The 18,941-nt window shown below is 41.5% G+C and overlaps 1 protein-coding gene across 5 annotated transcripts in view; it reads right to left on the bottom strand.

The window, feature by feature from the left end:
• Positions 1 to 18,941, bottom strand: part of DENND5B (DENN domain containing 5B) — a 142,474-nt gene that overhangs the window by 64,058 nt on the left and 59,475 nt on the right. For 2 of the 5 annotated variants that reach the window (XM_058191074.1, XM_058191079.1), the window contains exons 2-3: positions 11,507 to 11,572; positions 3,450 to 3,559 (exon numbers count right to left, since the gene is read on the bottom strand). In XM_058191074.1, the coding sequence (XP_058047057.1) occupies positions 3,450 to 3,559; positions 11,507 to 11,572 (176 nt within the window). Of the gene's footprint in view, positions 1 to 3,449; positions 3,560 to 9,874; positions 9,957 to 11,506; positions 11,573 to 18,621; positions 18,665 to 18,941 lie in introns of those variants that run through there. The other 3 variants (XM_058191077.1, XM_058191078.1, XM_058191076.1) reach the window with 3 other exon arrangements.

Below are 18,941 nucleotides of genomic sequence, written 5' to 3'. Positions count from 1 at the left end.
CAAAATGTCCCAAAGGTGCTTTTACAGGAGGCAACTGGACTTAATAGTTCTCTCTTTTGAAAACGTTTCGCTTCTCGTTCAAGAAGCTTCTTCAGCTCTGACAGGATAGTGGGGAGCTGAAGAAGCTTCTTGGATGAGAAGCAAAACATCTTCAAAAGAAAAAAACAAGAAAGTCCAGTTACCTCCTAAAAAAGCACCTTTGGGATGTTTTTGTTTTGTTTTGTTTTGTTTACATTTATACCCCGCCCTTCTCCGAAGACTCAGGGCGGCTTACAATGTATAGGGCAATAGTCTCATTCTATTTGTATATATTTACAAAGTCAACTTATTGCCCCCCCAACAATCTGGGTCCTCATTTTACCTACCTTATAAAGGATGGAAGGCTGAGTCAACCTTGGGCCGGGCTCGAACCTGCAGTAATTGCAGGCTTTGTGTTCTTAATAACAGGCCTTACCAGGCAGAGCTAAACCGGCCCGGATACCCATGACCTGGATGACTGAGACTCTCTACAGACTCTCACCAAAATGTGAGACAGAATTCTGATATGAGAGAAGATCCCTGAGGATGGGTTCCAGCACGAGTCCGAAAGCTTGGAAGACTAAACTTCTGGTCCTGGTGAGTGACCCAGATTGGATCATGCTCAATGCTGCTGGAAGGAGTGGCAGGATTGGCGGGTAACAACAGAAATTCTGAACATTCTGTAATATGCCATTGCCATTTTTCTCCTCAAGAGCAAATGGGTTGGTTCCATCGAATGGGAAGCCACTACGAGAGGTCTGAAACAGGGGTGAAATCCAGCAGGTTCTGGAGAACCGGTAGCAGAAATTTTGAGCAGTTCAGAGAACTGGTAGCGGAAATTTTGAGCAGTTCGGAGAACCGTCAAATACCATCTCTGGCTGGCCCCAGGAGTGGGGTGGGAATGGAGATTTTGCAGTATCCTTTCCCTGCCACGCCCACCAAGCCACACCATGCCCACCAGGCCACGCCCACAGAACTGGTAGAAAAAAAATTGGATTTCACCACTGGTCTGATACTCTTCTTCCAGTCTAATTATTCAGTTGCTTGGAGCTTCTTGACAAAATATGAGACCACTCAAATGAAAACCCAGTTTGTTCAGATCTGAGTGTTGATTAATTGGGAGAGATGTTACTTTTGCCACCAGCTGAAGGACAGACTCTTATTCAATTAGCAAAAGTCGAGAAGAAAAGACCATGGATGCAGCACACAGATACTTTGATAATCTCTCTGGCTTTTAATTAGACTATAATGTGTGGGAACCAGCCAGTTTCCAAGCTAATGGTTTCAGAACTACCGTGTTTCCCCGAAAATAAGACATCCCCTGAAAATAAACCCAATCAGGCTTTTGAGCACATGCACTAAAATAAGCCCCCCTGAAAATAAGACCTCCCCAAAAATATTTAAATACATGCACAGCTGGTCATTTCCTCTGGTTACTGTTAGGGAGACAGAACTGGAAATCAGGTAAGATAGCAAGAAGAGCCCAGTCTTGCTCCACGTGCCCCAAAATAATAAGACCGCCCCAAAAATAAGGCCAAGCGTTTATTTTGGGCTTCAAAAAATATAACACAGGATTTTATTTTCGGGGAAACAAGGTAATTCTCTGTATAACTTGAAGAATGCACTTGGGTGTGTATGAATGTTTTAAATCATTGAATAAAAGCTAACTTTAAAGCATCCTGCTCCAGTGCTTATAGAACTACCAGTCTTACTCCCTAACAATTTCCCATAATGTGACAGGGATTCCCTGAAGCACTTTGCCCAATCAAAGATCAAAAAACAGCCATCGCTATATTCAAAAAAGCAGTTTAAACATGTGTGGCACAACTGTGAAAGTCTAAAAAAACAAAGAGTATCTCAGTTTATAAAATGAAACTGCTCCCTTTCCATTAGCTAATTTCCATTAAACAACATTCTATTAATGTTTTGCCATCTGCAGTTCAATTAGCATATAGCAGGGTTGGCGAACCTTTTTGTCCTTGTGTGCCAAGTGTGTGTGCGCGCGATAGCGTGTGCATGTGCCAGCACCCATAATGCAATGTGTGCCCCACCTGTGCATGTGCACATGACCCCCTCCCCTGCATATGCCGGGATCCCCGCGCATGCACCCGCTGCACATATACCCCCCCACATGCCCCGTTTTGGGCCCGGAAAGCCTCCTGCACCAGCTGGGAGGAAGGGAAGTCTCAACCCGCTGTTCCTGCCGCGGCCAGGGAAGCAGCAGTGGAAGAATCACCAGGGCAAGAGGGCACGCTTCCCTCCCACCCCACCTGAGCGGGCTTGTTGTGCAGCCCAAAACTTTCAGCTGAGAGGGAGGAAAGCCTCAGTCTGCTGCTTCTGCTGCAGCCGGGGAAGCAGCAGTGGAAGAATCGCCAGGGCAAGTGGACACGCTTCCCTCCCACCCTGCCTGAGTGGGCTTCTTGTGCAGCCCAAAAACTCCAGGTGGCAGGGACGAAAGGGGTGCAGTGGAGGGCATGGCGGAGGTTGGGTGATGGGCCCAACTGCAGGCGGCACAGCATCCCTGCTTGACCCCCACCACAGTCCAGGGGACCCACGCGGCTGGCAGAGCAAGCCAAGACGGTTTCTCAACTGGGGAACGGCCTCTGCTTTGTCTCATCAGGGAATTGGCTGGTACCTGGTTGCCCTTCGGCCCGGCGACATATGCCGAGCTCGCCAAAAGACTCGCAGTCAGACAGCTGAGCGTAGCAGGGCAACACGGTTCTCAGCACCAGGCAGCTGGGTTGCTCAAGTGCCCGACCCACCAGGCGAGGGAAAAGCAGTGGGGGTCCCTGCAGTGGTGCAAGAAGCCCACTCGGGTGGGGAGGGAGGGAGGGAAGCCCCGGCTCGCTCATCCTTGCCACCACTACCCCCTCGCCCTCACCACTGGCTGTTCTCATGCTGTCGCTTCCCTCTCAGTTGCAGGAGGAGCCAGGGGTGTGGCGGCAGGCTTCAATTCCTCCCCTGGAGGCCTGGGGCCACGGCAGAAGCCTGCTCATGCAGGGAGACAGGGAAGTCCCGGCTCGCTCATCCTTGCCACCACCCCCTTGCCCTCACCAGCGGCGGTTCTCGCATTGCCGCTTCTCTCTCAATGGCAGGAGCAGCTGGCAGGAAAGAGAGGGTGGCAGCAGGCTGCGGCGGTAGGCCGTTCACGCCGGCTAAGAACCAGCAGTGGTTCCTGCTGCCAGCCTCGCACTTTGGACAGCGTCCAGCCAGCCATACCAGGTCTCCCCCTGCAGCAGCCTACGTCAATCCCAGGCAGTGCAATGAATAGAGAAATGTGGGTTAATCCTCCTCACTTAAGTCATAATTCCCCTATGCAACTAAGGACTGAAATGGAAAGAGAGGAAAACTGAAACATGCAAGAGTTGGCTTTGACCCAGTAGTCAAGGACTAGAATGTGAAACTCTTTTAGAAGACGTTTCTCTACATACCATGTTGACGGCATCTTGATCAAAGGGGTTCCATTCTATATTTTGGGGATAGTGAGCCAAGACTTTTGACTTGAAAGTTCTTCTCAAGGGACTCTGGTCAAAATTTTCTCCTGCAATAGATTAAGAAGCAACAATCATCACGTCAATGAACTATTTTCAAAGAAAGCTTCAAGTTTGTTCATCCCCTTGTTAAAGAGAACAAAAGCCACAGAAAAAAAGAAAGAAAACAAGTGTTATGTTTATTTTTTTTAAAAACCTACCTGAAATTTTTGGAAAAAGGAATAATCCATCATTAAAGTGAGCCATAGCCTATTCATCCCACTCCATGAAGTGATCCTTGTTAATATAAGTTTAAAGAGTTTTATGTTTAAAATGATATTTTTAATATCATTTTTAAAAATGACATTGAAAGCATCAGCCATTAAAAAAAACCTTAAATTATAACTTCAGGTGATCTTCAGCAATGATCACAGTTGGGACCAGAATTTCCATTGCTAAGGATTCCATTTTAAGTGAGTTGCACCCAATTTTACAACCTTTTTTACCATGGTTGTTAAGCAAATCAGCGAATCTGCCATTGACTTTGCTTATTGGAAGCCAGTTGGGAAGACCACAAATGGCAACCACATGACCCTGGGACATTGCAACAGTCATAAATACATGTCAGTTGCCAGGTGCCTAAATTTTGATAGCAATAGCATTTAGACTTATATACCGCTTCACAATAGCTTTACAGCCCTCTCTAAGCGGTTTACAGAGTCAGCATATTGCCCCCAACAATCTGGGTCCTCATTTCACCAACCTCGGAAGGATGGAAGGCTGAGTCAACCTTGAGCCTGGTGAGATTCGATCTGCCAAATTTCAGGCAGACAGCAGTCAGAAGTAGCTTGAGTACTGCATTCTAACCACTACGCCACCACGGCTCTTCACGTAACCCGAGGATACTGCAATAGTCATCAGTGCGAGGATCAGTTGTAAGTCACCTTTTTTCAGTATCTAAATTTTAGTGATCTAAAGGAATGATTGCAAGCCAAGGACTACCTGTAGTTAAAAACCTAATAGGTAAAATAGCAATGCTTCATAAATATTGTCCTTGTTTGGACAGTAACTCTAAAGTACACAGTTTGGATAGTTAAAAGCAAGCGGTGGGGCTGAGCCAAATAAGAGTTTTAGTGTGAAGTCTGAGAGCCCAATACTTGTCCCCAGTGTTGTGTCCTCCTCGCCTCCATTAAGAACGATGGCTTAATTAGCCGGCTCTTATCAGCTCTGGCAGCAAAAGAATCAGCGTCTGCCAAGAGCCCTCGATAGCTGCCAAGACACTTGTGAGTCACAACCTTCAGCTCTAGTCAATCCGTGGATTTGCCTGATATAAAGAGACACACCAGCTCTTGCTGCCTTTTATATCCTGTGGGGTGTGGCTCCATGACTCAGCACTTTCTAGGCCTGCCCCTTCCCTGTTTCTGTCGTTTCCTTCTCTCCTGCCTTTGAAACCTGCGATTGAGCCAAGTCTGATTGCTGTCAGCTGGGTCTGCAGGCGTGGCCTGGGGGGGGAAGAGTCAGGAGAAGGAGGCCTCGTTATCTCCTCCACCTGGCCTGCTTCTGGCTCCTGAAGTTGATCCAGGGAGGCCAGTGCTTCCGAGGTAAGTCCTGACGGCCCTTCTCCCTCACTGTCCAAATCACTTTCTGGCAGCAGGCCCGGCTCTGAGTCACTTTGTGGCAGCAGGCCCGGCTCCAAGGCACTTTCGGGCATGGGGCCAGGTTCGGGGGTGGGAGCCACAACACCCAGTGTAAATTCTAAATCCATTTTAGACTGCCTGGAATGACTGTCTAGAACCGTGATAGCGAACCTATGGCATGCGTACCAGAGGTGGCACACAGCGCCCTCTCTGATGGCACGTAAGCTGTTGCCCCAGTTCAGCTCTTCTGTGCATGTGTGCATGCCTTCCACCGGCCAACTGATCTTCAGGTCTCTGCCGCGCATGCATGGGATGTGTGCAAGGGCAGGGACGCATGCATGTATGGGGCATGTGCGGGGGGGGATTGCACATTCATGCATGGGGGCAAGGTGCATTTTGGAGGTTCAGGCGCGCCTGGGCACGTTTTGGGCACTTGGTCTGAAAAAGGTTAACCATCACTGGTCTAGAAGATTAACACTTTTCTTATTTGTATTGTTGTATTCTACTGTTATGCTATCTATATAATATTCTTTTCATTTTTATTTCACTGACTTAAAAAAATTAACGAAAGAGAGGGAGAGGAAAGGGGAGGGGGCAGGGAGGGAGAGTCTCTGTCTGGCATTGTAGGTTATATGTAAAGAGACATACGTATTCACAAGATAATGCCATCTTCCTGAAATCACAGAAACCGAACCTGAACAACAGAGAATTTTAAACATCCCAGTGTTTGAAAATGCATCATGAACTACAGATGTAGAGCCTGCATAGCCTGACACAATTCTACACAGTGCAAAAAGGAAAAAGGAAAAAAGATTGCATCTCTCGCCTATGTTCCACGTTATCAGCAAACATGTAAAAATTGTAGGAGCAGAAAGAGGAAAGGAAAATTGCATTATTAATTTGAATAGACACTAAGACCTTCGCTGCCTTTGAGAATTCTCTGCTTATCGGCCATGAATCATTACTGGTAGCTGCAAATTCTCAGCTGGATGTTCAGTAGCAGACAGAAAACCAACAACTGAATTTCGTTTTTCAGATGCTCTTCACAGCAGGCAATAAACCAACAGCTAGATTAATCCCCTTTCCAATTATTTAGGGTTTTTTTCCTCCCCTCCCTAGTGTTCCATGTCCTGTTCTCCCTCCTCCTCCCCCCCGCCCCCCCCGCAGCGCAGGCGTCACTTTTTCAGATCAACTAAATGTTGATTTGTTGCAATTAATTGAGCCCAGTTTGTCACCAGTGTCCGATTTGGCCAAAGGCATTCAGCTGACTTTCATGCCTAAGACAGGACTAGAATTCACAAGTCTCTTGATTTCCAGCCTGGATCTTAACCACTGTACCAAATTGGCTCTCTTTCCCACTTATTTAGGATTTTGTTCTATTAATTTCATCCTAACTTTAATCTCAATTGCCCACAGTGTCTTGGAATTACACGGGATTGATACTTAATACCTAGAAATTGGTCTTTTGCCAGGGTACATATGGTGCATTTAAATTATTTCGGAGACTTTACACTGAAAAACTTAAATGTCTTGTAAGGGCACCTCTAATACAAATACGTATTTGCAGACATAGTTATCAAATTCATGCTTCTCTTCTTTTCCAGTTAGGCATTATTTTCAGTCATGCACATAACATTTTAGCATATCCTCAGTAAACTTAGTTTACTAAATTTAAATTTAGATCTTTCTCTTGGTGTTTGAGATGGTGAATTATCTCATGACGATACAGTATTCTCCAGACAAATCAAATTCAATAGGGGCAACAATTTAGCAGCACTTTTGCTAGACTCACTCGATGCTAAACTAAATGGCACAAAAAATATTTTATTAAGTTCTAAAATAATCGATTTATTTAATTTTCCTCCAAGTAGCTCAGAACAACATTCAGTGGCCTTCTTTATAATCACCAACATTTTTGTTCGCTTATGGGATAGGATCGCCTAAAAGTTGATGGACAGATTCACACAACACAATCCAGGCTGGCTGAAGGCTCGCATGGATAATTACTTCATTCGTTCGTGCACACATTCTCACCATAGCGTTGGAGTGGAATCCTTTCTTCTCTTCCCCCCCCACCAATTCTCTTGCAGATGGCTGGTTTCTCATGGCTATTGGTATCACAGTTAACTATAGCTGTAGCTGCTTTCACAAATCTGTTTCAGAAAGCACACTTTAAAAGTGGTAATAATACTGACCAATGTTTCCTAATAGCCCCAAACAACTACCGTGTTTCCCCGAAAATCAGACCCTATCTTATACAAAGATGATTAGGGGACAAAGATGATTAGGGGACTGGAGGATAAAACATATGAAGAATGGTTGCAGGAACTGGGTATGTCTAGTTTAACAAAAAGAAGGACTAGGGGAGACATGATAGCTGTGTTCCAATATCTCAAGGGCTGCCACAAAGAAGAGGGAGTCGGGCTGTTCTCCAAAGCACCTGAGGGTAGAACAAGAAGCAATGAGTGGAAACTGATCAAAGAAAGAAGCAACTTAGAACTAAGGAGAAATTTCCTGACAGTTAGAACAATTAATAAGTGGAACGACTTGCCTTCAGAAGTTGTGAATGCTCCAACACTGGAAATTTTTAAGAAAATGTTGGATAACCATCTGACTGAGATGGTGTAGGGTTTCCTGCCTGGGCAGGGGGTTGGACTAGAAGGCCTCCAAGGTCCCTTCCAACTCTGATGTTATGTTATGTTATGTTATATTTTTTTGCTACCAAAAAGGTCTTATTTGGGGGGGGGGATGTCGTCCACCGACTCACCTCGCTTGCATGTATCACCCCCCAGCCTTCTTTTCGCTGACAGAGGCTTTCAGGAACTTCTTCAGCTTCGCATAGTTGCAGCCAGGCCTTGCACACCTCGCCCCATTTCTTCTGCAGCCAGCAAGTCTTTCCTGAACAGAACACCGGATCGATCCAAAGAAATGGGTGAAGGTGCGTGAGGCTTGGCTGCAACTATCCGAAGGTAAGTAGTAGGGCAGCTCCACCACTCCCTCCCCACTCTACCTTAATTTTTACCTGTGCACCCTGGAGTGGGCGGGTCTTAATTAAGGCTTATTTTGGGGGTAGGGTTTATATTGGGTGCACGTGTAAAAATCAGACTAGGACTTACTTTCTGAGTAGGTCGTATTTTCGTGAAAACACGGTAGCAAGGGTAAAAACAAAGACTTCTGCTTTCATTCTCTTAGGTTCCAATCATACTCCTCAACATATCGTATCCTAAACAATTTAAACAATGTTACTCAAAAAGAAAAGACTTAAAAAGTTTGTTCTGAAAGAGCTGAATCAGTAAGGCTGAAATTAGTACTATTACACAAAGAAAGAGCTGATTAAAAAAAAACACAAAAATCTTCTTAGCCCACTCATTTAAGGATTAAAGTTAGTCACAAATTTTGTGAAAATGCAATCTGCCACATATTTGATATAAAAATATCCCTGGCTTTTTTTTTTTTAAGAGGAAAACTACTTCATTTGTATGTCATAACAGACAAATCTTAATGAATTTGCTTATTCTCAGTGGAGTTGGCCTTTCATTTCTTACACTTTGGGGGGGTTGTACAAAAAGCATTTTAGGCTATATTTAGGCACAACATACCATTATTGGCTGTTACAAAAATGAGCAACAGTGACCTATAGGTAGAAGTGTTCCCTTTTCACATATAAGGAGAAAAGACTAAAAGCTTTAGCTTATAGGTTGAAGTAAACCATACTTTGCTTTTCCATCCAAAAAGTAGCAAAGTATAATTATATTTGTTCTCAAACCAGGATCTCATCCCACGATCTAACTGGGGTTCCAGATGTTCTTCAGTGAACAAGCTATAATTTGTATAAACTAAGTAAAAAATAATCTCCTTCCCATCATGCATATAGGGTGGTGTGAAAAAAAGTGCTCATTCTCTATTCTATTTTGTAATTATGGTTTGTTATGGGATCTGTGAAGGGACACGGTGGCTCAGGGGCTAGGATGTTGAGCTTGTCAATCGAAAGCGGTTCGAATCCCTAGTGCTGCTGTGTAACGGGGTGAGCTCCTGTTACTTGTCCCAGCTTCTGCCAACCTAGCAGTTTCGAAAGCATGTAAAAATGCAAGTAGAAAAAATAGGGACCACCTTTGGTGGGAAGGTAACAGCGTTCCGTGCGCCTTTGGCATTGAGTCATGCCGGCCACATGACCACGGAGACGTCTTCAGACAGCGCTGGCTCTTCGGCTTTGAAACGGAGATGAGCACTGCCCCCTAGAGTCGGCAATGACTAGCACATATGTGCGAGGGAAACCTTTACCTTTACCTATGGGATCTGTAGTTGCAATGAATCAATTTTCAAGGGTTAGGGTTAGGCGCTGAAGAAACTTCTTGGATGAGAAGCGAAATGTCTTCAGAGAAAAAGCCCTAGATCAGGGGTGTCAAACTGGATTTGTTCGAAGGCTGGATCAGCATTGTAGTTCTCTGCCGGCCGGCCGGCCAGGAGTACTGAATGGACGCCTCTTGCAGCACCCTGCCGCCACCCCTGCACCCTGTTTTTGGCTTGGATGGTCTCCAGCACTTTGTCGGTCAAAACAGGGCACAAAAGAACCCCCCCCAGCTCCATTTTGGCTGGCAAAGGCCGTCCAGGACGGGCCAGTCCTTTGTTGTTTCCAGGCTGGTCCCGCAGGTCAGATCTCGCCCACGGGCCTTGAGTTTGACACCCCTGCCCTAGATGATATTGTTGGGCAACAATGCCAAATCATTTCTGACCACCAGTTATGCTAACCTGCAGCCAACAGGAGCTGGAATGCCATATTTGGCTCAACCACCACCATTAGCAGATCAGTCACAGAAGCATCTGTATTCCGCTGAAATTAGAGTAGGCATGTTGCAGTACAGATGTTATTCCTAGCAATTCTCTATGGGGGGAAAATCCAGTGAACAAATCAAAAGAATGTAAAAACAGAAATCTTTGATGAGGCTGTCCCATCAGTTGAAGAAACTTCTCGGATGAGAAGCGAAACATCTTCAAAGAAAAACCAGAAAGCCCAATTGCCTCTTGGAAAAAAAGCACCTTTGGGATAACCATGACCTTGATGACTGAGACTCTCCATAGACTCTTGATGAAGCTGTAAACCACGGGTCCCCAACCTCCGGGCTATGCAAGTGGCAGGTGAGCGAGCAAAACTTCATCTGTGCATGCACAGGATTTAGGTTGCGCACACAAAATCATCCCACTCCCTACGGTCTGTGGAAGACAATTTTTGGGGACTGCTGCTGTAATTGGAGTTCTTTGATGTTAAGAATTCTTTCTTATTAAGGCTGTAAGAACAAATTTCTGAATGACTTCATAAAGTTTTTCACTTTATTACTTAGCTTGAACTTGGCAACAGATCTGGGCTGCAAAACTCCAGATAATCCCAGATAGCACAGCAAGCAAACAGCTAACATTTACATTTATCTCTTGGCTGCTATCTAGAAGACATCTAGAGTTTTGCATCCAAGATCTTGGAGCCCAGCCATAAGTCCAATCATTGTTGGCAACACAAATAAAAACTTCCTGCTTGACATGCTCCTTACATAATCCTCACTCAACATTTCTGTGTTCAGAAATCATTGTTGTTTCTAATGGTTGCCCAACAAAGCCCTTTTTAGGAAGCATTTGATTATCTGATCAGCTTCTTTTCCACTTTGTATCATGATTGTTGCTACTAATTACCTTTTGTAGGGACTTTTTTAAAAAAAATTAATGAGGATGCCATGTTTCTAGTATTGTGAGTGGAAGTGGAATCTGGTAGCCCAAAGGCAAGCTTTAAATATTTTAATAAATAACCGGCACATATTCTCCCTCCTTCTTTTACTACGTAAGTGTAAATGGTAGACTTGGTGGATTTCTATACAACTGCCATCAATGCAAAATGAGATTTTGTTTTGTAGCTTTCAAACTTGAGAAAATCAGCAGCCCAGATGAAAACGCCCAAATGTGACAAAGTACAACACATAATTCTAACATTAGATAGGTTTTTATCAGCTAAAATGCGGTTTGTTGGGTTTTGGATTGAAGTGTTAAATCACAAACACTACAATTTGCAAAACTGGGTTCACAGTTGGGCCTGGCATGGGGAACCAGCCAATTGTGGCTTCCGTAGGCCATTATTAAGCAAACCATTTAACATCCCTGAGCAAAAACAAAATGTGTATATGTATTTAGAGCTGGTAAGGGAACAAAAAGCAAATAGCTGTTAGTTTATTAACTTAAAACTCCTCAGGAAAAGGATGATATAACTGCTGATTAAAATTATTAAAGTAACCAATCAATGAATAGAATTTAATGGAATTCAAGACAAATGAAAAGATGAAAAGCCTGTAGTTAAAATTAGCAAACCCCCCCCCCCCAGTTTTTAATGTTTATTTTTACCTGATGTTCTTTTTGCAGTATCTGAATTCCTGCCATGGCGATCGGCTTCTAGCCACTGGTATAAGACTACATAACATAACAGAAACAAAAAGTATGTATGAACAAAATGAACGGAAACTGCAGACACACATAAGCATGGTTTTCGAAAAACAGAAACATGGATAATGAAATGAGCAGTAGTATGTCTACCACTGTTCATGAAAAATAAACAGGACGATGAATGTTAGCGACATGTGCAAACACATATTAATAACCTAGGTGCCCTATGACTCTCTTGTTGATGGAAAGGGCCTCTGGTGGCTCAGACTGGTAAGACAGTCTGTTATTAACAGCAGCTGCTTGCAATTACTGCAGGTTCAAGTCCTACCAGGCCCAAGGTTGACTCAGCCTTCCATCCTTTATAAGGTAGGTAAAATGAGGACCCAGATTGTTGGGGGCAGTAAGTTGTATATAAATATACAAATGGATGAAGACTATTGCTTGACATAGTGTAAGCCACCCTGAGTCTTCAGAGAAGGGCGGGATATAAATGCAAATTTAAAAAAAGGGAAAATTTAACTGGCCTCTGGCTAAACATGTGACGTCATACGATTAAGAATGGTGACTGGGCAAGATTCATGCTTGTGCAATACATTCAAAATCATCTTCAAATAAATTAAGTACAGCAACCCCATTGAGCTTCTTCAGAGTCATAAAAAGTTCTTCAGTCTATCTGATAATTCTCCTGCAAATCTTTAGCTGAGACAAAAAGGGCAATCCCAGAAACTTCTCGAAATTTGGAATTGTTTAGGCCATATTTCCAAATGGCTTATGTTTTACCCATGTCAGACAGTGGAACATTTCAAAGGCCAATTCCACTATCACTCCCTTAAGTGAGCTTCTCTCTCTATATATATATATATACAGTATATGTATTGTGCAAAAATTTTTTCCATCCAAATTAGGTTGAGGCAAGTTATTTCCTTTCAGTTTTTCATGATAGCTTGGCATTCTCTGTGGTAGGGTGTAAAGTCATCATGTCTGATGTATACTGAAAGATCTATCAAACAGTAGAATCCATTTTATTTATTTATTTATTTATTTAGTCACAACAATATATGTAGGTATCATACAAAAAAGATTATATAGTATATAAACACATATATGAGTAAATATACAAATATATGAGTAAATATAAATTTTGGTTGATTGGTTGGTTGGTTGGTTGGTTGGTTATGTGGGGTATAGTGACATCAACTAAAACAGGGGAATATTACCTTGATCTTGCTGGGGCATGGATATCTGGGTTTTTAGTATATGGGCATTATGTAGCAACAAGATGAGAAAAACAGAAAACATTTAATTTGATTTGGTGGGAAGGTAACAGCGTTCCGTGTAACCTATGACTAGCATTAAGTGTTGTATCATTAAGTGTTAAATTTGTACCCTATGACTGTCATTAAGTGTTGTACGTGTTGTACCTTGATGAAGGTATCTTTTCCTTTATGTACACTGAGAACATATGCACCAAGACAAATTTCTTGTGTGTCCAATCACACTCGGCCAATAAAAAAAATCTATTCTGTTCTATTCTATTCTATTCTATTCCAGTTAATATAATTACTCTTCATATCTTCAATTATTTCTTCCAACGTCACACTAAAACTTACAATCCAGGGACCATTTTCAGGGAGACACAGGTGTCCTTGGGACCCTCCAGCCTGAAGCAACCTCCCCAACCAGATGCTCTCGGTCTACTTCGCTTGCCTACAACACACATCAACTCCAGTCAACATGGGTACAGACTGGGAATGATTGGGAGCTGTCAGTCAAGAAACCAGGAAGATATTAGATTGGGGAAGGGATATTATTAAGAAATGGAATAAGAAGCAGTGAGCTTCTCCAATATGTCAAGGAATGTAGGAGACATTTTTGAAAATTATAACTTTCTCAAAAGCAGTTTCCCATGTCTGACTCCTGATTAGGCAAGGAAAATTGTTAAATGACAGAAGGTAGTGCTGACCAGACTATTTCTTTCTGGCCAAGAAGATCCTCATTAGCCAATGTTCTGGAAATTATTAGCACAAGTGTTTAGAAAAAAAAAAAGCATCAACTTCACATCCCTATCTTTGGCAGCTGGTTTTGTTGTAGTTGGCAATGCCATCATATGAACTGGTCCAGGAGTTGTAATGTTAAAGTAAATAACAACAACAAAAGATGATTTAAAAGTATTTTACCAAAAATAAACAAAGAAATAATGCCAGGGGAAACATTTTGGCAGATAAAAAAGGGCCTCTGTGGCTCAGGCTGCTAATGCAGTCTGTTATTAACAGCAGCAGCCTGCAATTACTGCAGGTTGTAGTCCCACCAGGCCCAAGGTTGACTCAGCCTTCCATCCTTTATAAGGTAGGTAAAATGAGGACCCAGATTGTTGGGGGCAGTAAGTTGACTTTGTATATAAATATACAAATAGAATGAAGACTATTGCTAACATAGTGTAAGCCGCCCTGAGTCTTCGGAGAAGGGCGGGATATAAATGTAAAAAAAATAATTAAAAAAATAATGAAAGCATTGTGTTTTTAAGGCTGGATGGAATTGGTCACAATGGACAGGAAAAAAATCATTATTTTAAAAAGGGAAAGTTTTTCACAGGAGTGGATATGCTTGGAGTGTGCAAGTATAAAATATTACACACATACAACGAACAGCTCTGGACAGATTTGATGTGGGGTTTTTTTTCTTATAATAATCCTTCTTTTTGCTTTAATCATATCTACTTTCCCCTGCCATGCCCAGATATAGTTCCAATGTATCTCGGTCTTTATTTTTGTTAAAAATGTTCAGTAAAAAGAACAGAAGTTCACACTAAACTTTGAAATTAGTAAGTATAAATATATATGATTTTTGATCCAGAAAGCAATTATACTGCCCTGAATGAACACAGAGGACAAAGAATCTGCACACCTTTGCAACAACTAAATTTCAGAAAAGAAAATGGTGATGGTAAGTTCAGAACGATATCATACAGTCAGAAGGTGCAGTGGAAGTGATAATGTAATGCACAGTAAATATCTGATTAAAATTCTGAATAGCAACTAGAACAAAGAAGGAATGAAAAAGGAACAAAATTGCTTATTTATATGATGTGCCTGTAAAACATATTTTTTTCTCCCAAGACTTCAAAACAATTTATATGTTTGGAAGGAAGGAAGGGAGGGGGGATTTATGTTTTCTTTCCTTAATGTGAATACTCATTTTTTTTAACCTACCTTTTAATCGAGAAGAACATCTACTTTTTAAGCTACCAGGCTAATTGAGAACATAGCCTAAAACTAAAGACTGTCACCTTCAATCTACATTAACATCTTCCAAAGAGCATTTTGACTCTCCTGTGTATTAACACAATTTTAACAGAGAATGCAGTTTAATTCATATTTTAAAAGAGGCCGAAAGAAAATAGTTTGAAAGCAGATAATTGGCAGCTGATTCATCAGATTCAGGACTTGCTTTAGCCATGGTTTATTAAACAAGCCCTAATGGGTTTTTAGCACCTAACACAATGTTTACCAACCACAATGGTTAGGTTCACATATCACCTGATTCAAATCCAACCAATTACGAATTAGTGCAATGCAAGAATCTAGCCAATACAAGCTACCTTTAGTGAATTTAGCCAGAATCTAGCCAAAAAGAATCCACCTCTAGTGAACTTCCATTCAGGAACCTTCTCAGATATAGTACACAGTAGTAAAGACAGATAGATGTATATCTCCTAGAAAGGGCTACATCCTTCATTGGAAGGCATAAATCCTCAAAAAAGGCATTTCCAGGGATAGCTCAAAAATGTCAATTTATAATGTCCTCATTAGCTGAAGCCAGACTAATAAAATAGGGTGGATAAAAATTGATGATTTAAAAAAAAAAAATAAAGTTGAATTTTTTAAATTTAAATTGGATTTTTTTATTTAAATCAGACTTTTTTATTTTTATCAAATTTATTTTAAATAAAATGCTTTTGGAATTAAAATCTATCTAAGGATAGTTTTCTATTTAAGATACATTAATAATTTAGTTTATTCAGCATGAAATGGAGCTTAGTTATTATTTATTTATTTATTATTTATTATTTAGATTTTTATACCGCCCTTCTCCCGAAGGACTCAGGGTGGTGTACAGCCAGATTAAAAAACAGTACAATATACAAATTAAAACAAAAATTAAAATAACATATTCTATAAATGGCCGAAAATTTAAAACCGTCAAATTTGACCCATAAAATTCATAAAATACCCCAATTAAAATTATTAAAATTCAAAAGTTTAAAAAATTAAGCCAGTCCCGCTTGGATAAACAAGTGCGTTTTCAATTCACGGCGAAAGGTCCGAAGGTCAGGTAATTGACGCAAACCAGGGGGAAGTTCGTTCCAGAGGGTAGGTGCTCCAACAGAGAAGGCCCTTCCCCTGGGGGCCGCCAGCCGACATTGCTTGGCGAACGGCACCCTGAGAAGACCCTCTCTGTGTGAGTGTACGGGTCGGTGGGAGGCATAAGGTAACAGCAGGCGGTCCCGTAAGTACCCGGGCCCTAAGCCATGGAGTTATGTAGCATGAGGCTGTATATTCTGCAGTATTGGGACTGTCAGTGAGTCAACAGCGGGTCAGAGGAGGAGCTGCTGTGGAACAGAGATGACAGTTGCTCTTTAAAAAATTATGATTTAAATCGAGTTGATTGAAATCAAGCCTTTTTACTGGTGATTTAAATCATGATTTAAATCGTGATTTAAATTGACTTGATTTAAATCAAATCCATCCTATAATAAAATAACAGCGCCATTCTATCCATACATTTTGAGTTTTAAACCAGCCAATCATTGAAAGGCAAGGATAGATAGATGGTTAAAAATGCAGTACAATAAATCTGCACTGCAGAGGGTATCACGCTGGTACTACAAGAGAAAAACAGTTTATGGGCCTCCGAGATCTCATTACCGCAAGTCCTTCCATTCTGATTAGCTTTTACATAGAACTGACACATTCTCAGTTGAGACCTGCAAATACTCCTTGAGGGACAAGAGTCCCAAATATTTTCAAATACAGATCCTTCATTAAGACTTCAGTTCTTGGTTTTATCAAAGGTGTTAGAGCAGCTCATTGGCAAGTTATCCCTTTTTGTCATGCAATATGTATTTACACATGTATGCATAAATAAAGGTAAAGGTTCCCCTTGTACATATGTGCTAGTCGTTCCTGACTCTAGGGGGTGTTGTTCATCTCTGTTTCAAAGCCGAAGAGCCAGCACTGTCGAAAGACGTCTCCATGGTCATGTGGCCAGCATGACTAAATGCCAAAGGTGCACGGAACGCTGTTACCTTTCCACCAAAGGTGGTCACTATTTTTCTACTTGCATTTTTTATGTGCTTTTGAACTGCTAGGTTGGCAGAAGCTGGGACAAGTAACGAGCTCACCCCATTATGCGGCACTAGGGATTTGAACCGCTGAACTGCTAACCTTTCGATCGACAAGCTCAGCGACTTAGCCACTGAGCCACTGCATCCGTGTGCATAAAGGCGTAAATAAGTCCCCTATAATCTTGACATTTGCTTGATTGCAAGAATGCTACGTTGAAAATAAAATCCATCAGAGACAATTAAGCCAGCCTTAATCTCAGTTGAGTTAGCACCCTTGTCTGTCTTGAAGAAAAGTTAGCACCCACCCTTCTTAGAAAAATGAAATATTTTAGGAAATATTAAAAAGACAGAATATTATATTTTCCCTAAAGGAGAAACATGTTTCTAAAGACAGAAACTCAGAGCCTCAGCTCTCTGCCCCAAGTAGAAACTGAAGGGCCAACTTTTAGAAATGCAGATTTGGTAATCCATTCAAGACAGGATTACAACCCAAAGGAAGCCAGCATCTAGGATTAATTACATTTGTTAAACAAGATTAAAACCCCCAACTCATTGCTTACCTAATTAAAATCAAATAACAAAATATACAAAACAAGCCTCTAAATTACAAAATGCTGTCGAACAAACTATATAAAAATCAATGTGCTCATCAAACCAGTTGGCCAGCTACCCAGAATCACACGTGCTTGGTGATTCTGCTTCACCATTAAACTGTCTTTCCAACCAGCCTCTATGTTTCCAGTGTCTTTCTCCCCACTTGAAACTGAACTCAGATGGACATTTCTTCCAACAGTCTCAAGAGATACACGCCATAGTTTCCTCATCTTCATACAGCTGCACATTCAAACACCAGCACAACTGCAGACCTCATTCACATGAAAGCAACCTTCACAAATAGAAGCAACTCCCCAGAGAAATAGAAGATGTATGATTTCAACATTTCATACTAAGCAGCTATCTAAGCACACATTATTGCGGCAGAGAAATTGGGAAACTCTGTGAAAATTGTGTTTTGCCCTAAGGAATTAAAAGCTCCATTACAGTGCAAATCATATGCATGATTTCCAATTGTTCCACTTCATTCATGCACATATACAAGCATATTGACTTCAGCCACGCATAACCCTGTGTATTTTGAACGCTGGCTGCAAGCTAGTTCAGATTTCTGTAAGGGCAGAACTGACATTTTCAGAATTCTAATTCCGGAAAGAGAGAGTGTAATATACTTTTAGCCTCAAGCCTCTCTTTTTTCCATGTCAAATATACATGAAACTGAGACAGTTTTTTTCTTTAGGCCAAATGGCATCCAATCCACATGCTTTCTAAGCAAAGATTGCTAATACAGTGATTCCATTGGTTGTACACCATGCTTTGTTATACAAATAAAGTCTAGGTATGTACCTCAAGCATTTTTTTTTTAAAAATAGTATTATTACAATCTTATCCTAGGAAACAGCACTGGTAGCTCCCTCGTATCATATTCTTTACATAGCTGCTAACCTAATTTCCAGTCTGACATTTTCTATCCCTACCTGGAACTAATTAAACTTGTAATTAAAACTTCAATATGCAAGGCATATTTTATTTCTATATTTATGTATTTATATTTTGTGTTTCTAGACTCCGCCACTAACGTATATGCCATTAACACGGGTATCTAATATATATCCCATTCCACATCCTGGGATACAAAATCTGTAAAACACATTAAGCCAAACTATGGTATACCTACTTTGGTTAAGCACAATTCATGAATCCAGCCATGATTTACAACATAGCATTATGGCTAGATCATAAACCTTAATAGAGTGTAATGATCCTTTCTGTATCTTCCAGACCTGCAAGAAATATGACTTGATTAGAACATTACTTTTTGGCACATTTGCTTTTTAACTCACTAATGCAAGTGATTCTAACATGCTCAGTTATTTTGTCAACAGCCAACTGGTAATCAAGTAATTATCATAGTGTATGTCTGCTGCTCATCATTTCCACTCTTGACTTCATTGTTCAAAATTCCTCCAAACACTAGGAGCATCTGCAGGCGCGTAA

This window comes from Ahaetulla prasina, chromosome 7, assembly GCF_028640845.1.
Source record: "Ahaetulla prasina isolate Xishuangbanna chromosome 7, ASM2864084v1, whole genome shotgun sequence".
In the NCBI taxonomy this organism is placed as follows: domain Eukaryota; kingdom Metazoa; phylum Chordata; class Lepidosauria; order Squamata; family Colubridae; genus Ahaetulla; species Ahaetulla prasina.
Note: the sequence above shows the minus strand (reverse complement) of the source record. Positions and strands in the feature narration are given on the sequence as shown.